Source organism: Halichoeres trimaculatus, unplaced genomic scaffold, assembly GCF_033239565.1.
Source record: "Halichoeres trimaculatus isolate MK-OKI-2021-1 unplaced genomic scaffold, fHalTri1.1 fHalTri1_scaffold_9, whole genome shotgun sequence".
NCBI lineage: Eukaryota > Metazoa > Chordata > Actinopteri > Labriformes > Labridae > Halichoeres > Halichoeres trimaculatus.
Genome location: NW_027437188.1, coordinates 23,573,416 through 23,580,051, shown reverse-complemented (window position 1 = coordinate 23,580,051; position 6,636 = coordinate 23,573,416). Strand labels below are relative to the sequence as shown.

The 6,636-nt window shown below is 42.3% G+C and overlaps 1 protein-coding gene across 1 annotated transcript; it reads left to right on the top strand.

The window, feature by feature from the left end:
* Window positions 1-578: 578 nt before the first annotated feature.
* LOC141798363 (ras-related protein Rap-2b) lies at window positions 579-3,703 on the top strand. The gene is made up of 2 exons (XM_074680263.1): window positions 579-1,493; window positions 2,625-3,703. The coding sequence occupies exon 1, from the start codon at window positions 889-891 to the stop codon at window positions 1,438-1,440; it is 552 nt and encodes a 183-aa protein (XP_074536364.1). The 5' UTR covers window positions 579-888; the 3' UTR covers window positions 1,441-1,493; window positions 2,625-3,703.
* Window positions 3,704-6,636: the final 2,933 nt, after the last annotated feature.

Sequence of the window (6,636 nt, the reverse complement as noted above, 5' to 3'; positions counted from 1 at the left end):
AAGTCCTCAGAAAAAAAATTGTGTAATAAATCTGGACTTTGTGGTGAACTAAACCACTTTCCAAATCCGTTTTAGCAACGAGCTGACAGTGAATATCTCATTTCCAGTAAGCTGTCAGAAGATGACTCAAGAAGAAGTAAGCTCCTGGATAAGTAATGTCGAAACTAAGGTGTGGCAGCTCTGCGTGGGTAATAAACGCGGCAACCACGCTGACTGTGCGATAAGAGCCGCACTGCACCTTTAACTTCTCACCAATGACTATTTATTGAGTGACGTTGGACGCAGGCTGCGTGCTGAGTGTGGGCAGGAAGCGCAGAGCTAACGTCATCAAGCGAGCAAGAGTTAACAAGAACTGTAACGGAACTCCATGATTTCTCTTAAGAAGAAAAAATAAACAAAATGGAATCATAAATGTGACTAAGACACATAAAGTCAAAATATTTAGAATTTAATCTCCAAAATTTGCACTACGACACAGCAATGAACTTATTATGTGATTGATTTTGGTGTGCATGCAAATACGTTGTGCTCTTATTTTGACAGCAACTACAGGAAGTAGTTGACTTCAATGGCGCTCACTTCGAAACTCCGAAAGAGAGCAACGGGCGCACGGTGGCTACTTGAACGAAAACGGGGGAAGCTTGCTCAAGAACCGGCTGAGCTGTCGTTAGGACTCAGCATGCCACAATACAAATGTTGAGCGTGGGTCGGAAAAAAACGTGTTTACCTTGTGAACGGCGATAATTAACGGCCACGCCCCGTATCCACCGACCGGAGCCCGTACAAAACTGCTGGCGGAGGCGCAACGGTGAGCGGTTTGAAACCCAGCAGGGCGGCTAGCGGGCTCACAGCGGAGAGGAAGCAGGAGTGTCGGCTGTTTTGGGAACCATGAGAGAGTACAAAGTAGTGGTTCTCGGGTCCGGAGGGGTTGGTAAATCCGCGTTAACCGTCCAGTTTGTGACAGGTTCCTTCATAGAGAAATACGACCCCACGATAGAGGATTTTTACAGGAAGGAGATCGAGGTGGACTCCTCTCCGTCCGTCCTGGAGATCCTGGACACGGCGGGGACGGAGCAGTTCGCCTCCATGCGAGACCTCTACATCAAAAACGGGCAGGGCTTCATCCTGGTGTACAGCCTGGTCAACCAGCAGAGCTTTCAGGATATCAAACCCATGAGGGATCAGATCATTCGTGTGAAAAGGTACGAGAGAGTGCCGATGATTCTGGTGGGGAACAAAGTGGACCTGGAGGGGGAAAGGGAAGTCTCGTCCGGGGAGGGGAAGGCACTGGCGGACGAGTGGAACTGCCCGTTCATGGAAACTTCGGCCAAAAATAAAACCTCGGTGGACGAACTGTTTGCAGAAATAGTCCGACAGATGAACTATGCCTCAACACCAAATGGCGACGACCAGTGCTGCTCGTCTTGTGTCATTCTTTAAGAAACAGGAAAACCATGAAGTTTTAATCCTTGCTCGATTTTAAGTTTGCAATGGTGAGTTAAGACACTGTACACTAATACCGTAAAGCTGACATTCGTTGTAGCTTAACAAGTGGCACTTAAAACTATAATGAACTTGTTTTTGAAGTCTTTTGCTAGTATGAGTTCATATTACGTTTAAATTAGCTCCATACACTCGATGTAATGTCGACATGACCTCATTTAAAGTAAGCCTGTAAGTTTTGTTTACAAGTTACTAGTAAGTTTCACTTCAAAACACAAGTTTTCACAGTTAACCTACAATGGGCAGGGACGTGTGTTTAGAGTGCTGGGGTGGCGTCAGCCCTCTTGAGATTTGCTTGGCCACCCCTGGAGCCATACTCAAAATTCTTACCTGTGATTGGCTTTTTGCCTTTTTAGAGACCTGACGTCTTTTTTTAAAAAACAATAAACATCAAACTGTAATTTCAGGAAATACTTTGAATGTTTTTTAGAGACAGGTGACTAGGAGACAAATCAATAGTAAAGTTTCTAAATGTATTGTATTATATTTTTAAAACAAGTCTTTGCCAGCATCTTTATAAAGTAGTACAAGTTTTTTTTATTTGTCCTTTTTTTAGGTTTCAGGTTGAGGATCTATGTTGCCATCTTGTGTAAAGTGTGCAAGCAAACATATGAATAAAGCATTTGTATGATATTTACAAGTCAAGAGTTAAAATAATTATGTTCAGTTCATACAGAAATAGTGAATAAATGTAGTTCATTTTCTGCAGGCACCACTTTGGGCCACCCCAGTCTAAAAAAAGTCTGAACACACCCCTGACAGTAGGGAACTTGAAGTCCATTGTTTTGCTAAGCAGATTGTGGAAGTATCTGACTCATTTGCAGAACTGGAGAGGCAAGGTATGACTGACTTCAGTGACTTTACAAAGTTAGGGCTTTTGCACTTTACACACACAGTCTTGAGTTATTCAAGCTAACAGCTCGAGAGGTATTTTCCAGAATGAGGTTAACAGGAGTCGGGAGATTCCAATGTTCTTGCATGGCCTACTTACAAGGATCAGCAAGTTGTTGTTTTTTCTTGAGCTGAGTCCAAAATTAGCATTGAAAGCTTTTTCTTTTCCTCTATCTCATGTCTGAAGTTGTAGCTCATTCATGCCTCTTTTTATCTTCTGTTTGTGGCAGTGTGTTGCAGCAAGTGTGTACTGTTGAGCTCTTCTTCGTGTCTCACCCGGGCCTTGGAGAAAAATACAGGGAGGAATGCTGCAGGGGGACGAGAGGAGGAAGAGGAGGAGGGGAGCTTCAGAGACAGAGGGAGGGGTCCACTCTTCAGGAATTCTGCTGGGTTGGAGTATCTTTACTGCTCGATCAGTGTCTGTCATTAATGCCAACGTGGTGACAGAGAGTTTCGGCAGTACCCTTCTCACCTGTTCCAACTGTACTCACAAATGGAACCAAACTCCAGTGAAAATGATATGGAGGGCAACACTTAAGAGACACTCATAAATGGATATTTCTGTATAAGAAGAAGATAAGAGAGAGTATATTTTGTTAATAACTGCACAGTATTGGGCGGGTAAAGATTGAGGTGATGTCTCTGCCTAAACCCATTTTGGAGGATTCCTCCACAACACTCCAAAACCTACTTTTTCTGTCCAAAGTCACTGCTTTTCTGCTGGTGGAGTAAATGTGATGAGTGCCACTTTTTTCCTGCACCACCTCTTCAGTGTGTGAGAGGACCGCAACTTAAGTGACATGGGGATGGTGACCATATTGCCCTTGTGTTGAGTGCCTTTCCGAAAACAAATCAGCTGTTCAGATTCAGTGCCAATATCACCAAAAGACACCTTCATCACGGCAATCCAAAATTAAGTAAACTGTACTTCTGCATTGTGGGGTGGAGGCAAAAAACCACGGAAACTCTGATAGAATTTTTGTTCAAGGAATGGCGGTTTATCTGTATGTTTTACGTTGGCCTTTTTTGAAGTCTAAGGTGTTCATTTTTGCAATGTCTGCTTAGTTTAAGGCCAGACTTTTATCTTGAAATGCACAGGTACTGGAATTCCCTTAAAGACGTGACGACAACACCAAACTCTTACCTTCCAGTCTACTTTAAATCAAGTTCCGTTTCTGTTCATTTTGTTGTTTTAACAGGAAATGTGATGATGTACCGTTGACAAATCTAACCTGATTGTAAGTTGAATTTCAGATCAGCCTTTTAACAGTGGGCTGTCTGTTTAAAAAAACAAGACTTTTAATACAAATGGAATTTTTTAAAAAACAAAAGCAGGCTGTGTTTCCTCTTTGTTTACTTCTTTCTTTCTGTCAGCATATTAGCAGGATGGCTAATAGTCAGTATCCTTTGCTAAATAAAGTTGTCCTAAACTGTTTGGACAACAGCTTATCATTGCTTTAACACCAGCTTAGTATGCTAGGATAAATAAACAGCTAGATTTTCTCAAATACTCAAAGTAATACAGTGGTTCAGAAAGTAAATGTGCAGTTGTTTGCATATATTACGGTGACTTCTACCGAAATTCAAGCTTGCGCAAGCTGTTTGATAGTTTAGGAAAGCTCACAAGTTGAATGTTTATGTTGTCCTTACAGAAAACCTAGGTTTATTTTTCTGCTATAGCCTGGCTGTGTTTGTCCTCTAAAACACACCGCTGTATGTGTGGGAAACACTGAATTCACTGTGGTGTAAAATCAAAATGCTGAAAGATCACAGACTAGTGTTGATACATTCTGCGTCTTGTTTTGAAAAAGATGAATAACTCCCTTTTTGTCAGCTGTTTCCGACCTTTACATGACACTTTTTATCTAGCGTCATGCATTTTCAGTGCATTCTATGTCCCTAAACAGCAGGGATTCTTGTTGAGATAATTGTAAAGCGCCCGATGAGATTTGCTGTTCCTGCCTCTTTGCTGAACCTCGGTTGTACTCACCAAACAGCATGTGATCTAGATGAAAGCACATCTATCAGTGCATCATCCTCACATGCATTAATAGACCAGGCAAGGCTCTGCAGCTCCAGAGAAAAACGTCTCTTTAAGCTGTGTGGGTGTAGGAGTGTTTGAGCCCAGAGCTTCAGCCTGTGTGGGTGTAGTGGTGTGATGTGGAGAGGCCTATATGACTGAGTAGGCCCCTGCTCCGCTTCTGTTTACCTACAGGGATTACGGAGCCCTGGCTGGCTGGCTGGCTGGTCGGCTGCTGTATGGCTTCAGGGGGAGAAGGTAAACAAACACAAGACAGGCTTCTCATAGTCTTTCTGGGAGTAGATGTGTGCTGGTCTTCAAGCTGTTGCTTATGCATTGTATTGTGGAATGTGCTGTATGTGTTATGAGGCCGGGCGTATGTGTCTGCCTGTCACTGTCCTGACTGTGTAGACCCGGCTATTTGTGCCTGTTAGGCAGAGCTTGCTATGCTATAATATGTATAATTTGGCCATGTCCACACCCCATGACTGGAAATAGGGAAATTGGGGGCAGGAGGCAAAATATTGCTCGGTTGTTACAAAAAAAGATGAGATATGGGTGACGTCATGTATCATAATATATTATTTTGAAAAAATCCAAGAAGAGATTAAGAAATCAATCTCCAAAGGTGTTGGAAATTTGAGTAAAACCTTGATAAATGCAGAGTTGCTGGTTTGCAAATCACCTAAAGCCTATATTTTATTAGAAAAAGTGTGTAAACAACACTGAGAAATTGTATTTACGTTTTATATTAGATGTCAGCAGCAGGTTTTAAAGTAGTTGGGGCAGAGGCAAGTTGTTTGGCAAAGTAGATGTTTGTTTTTGTGTTGGGGACTGGAGGGAGGCTAGTTTCAAATCTGGACTCTTCTATAGAGCTATGCTGTTGTAACACATGCAGAATGTGGTTTGGCCATCCCCTATATGAATGTAGTCTCTGTGAAGTCCCCCATTACAGAGTTTTGAAGCCAGTTGTTGCCACGAGAAATATTGGAAATGCTTTGAACCCAACCGAGCTTCTGTTGAGGTAGTGTGAAGTAAAAAGGCATGCTTTGAGCCTCCTCACCAACAGCTACAGGGTACTTGTCTGCCAGTCAGGTGAGCTGTGCCTCTGAATAGGCAAATTCTTCTTGAAAGTTCACCACCAGTACTGAGTGAGCCATTAGAGAAATAAGCTATTTACACTGAAGTTATTTTTTCGTAAGAGGCTGTGAACATGTTTATTTTTACTGCAAAAACAGGCAATTTGGAATTGATGTGTATGTGGTTTTTGGTACCTCCAGAGCCAGCCATGAGCAGAGGTTGACTAGAGGTTGCTGCATGGATTTAACATTGTCTTGGTGAAATATTTTAGGTCTTCCCTGAAAAAGGCATAGTCTGGATGGCTGCACATGATGCTCCAGAACCGTTAATGGTGCCACTAAAAATGATGTAAGCTACACATGCTGGGAGAGGCGTTTCAACTTAGCTTCGTGAAGGAGCCGAGTGGTCCATATCCACTGTAGGATGGAGGATGTGTCGTCCATGATTTCCAAAAAGAATGTCAAGTTCTGAGTTGTCCGACTACATTCCAGTTTTCCCTCTTCCTTAGCTCATCTTAAATGCTACCCTGGTTATTGACAGGATATTTATTTCATTATAAGACAGTTTTTAGTTGAAATGATTGATTTAGACTGGAACTAGAAAATATTTACACAGCATATCTGACCTTACGACGGCACTTTTGGACTTGTTCTTAATTAGGAAAAGTCATGCCTGTACCTTGTGTTTATAACCTCTCAGGAAGACTGTCTTTGTGTGTGAGAATGCCCTCATACACACAATTTTCTTGCTCTTTGAAGCAGAAAGTGTTGAGTGTTCTGTGCTGTAGTACATTTTTGTGACTGTTAAAAGCAAGTCTCAGATCTTCCCCACATCCACAACAAGCTGTGGCTAGTTTAGCTATGCTATCTATGTGTAGTGGGGGCTAATAGCATGCTTGCTCCAAAGCCTTGATAAAAATAAAAAAGTCAAACTCCTTGCCATCAAATATTGGAGTTAAAGCTGTGCAGTGGATGAGGAGGTTAGAGAGCAGTTATTACGGCTATGCCCCAGATACTGTAAATGTACACCTCCTGTCTTTGACTGGTGTGCAGCTTCAGTCACTTGCTGTGGTATAAACATCTGATAGCAGAAGAATTTGCCCTTTGGAAAGAAAGAGGCCTGTGGTGTTCCTGTTTCTTTTT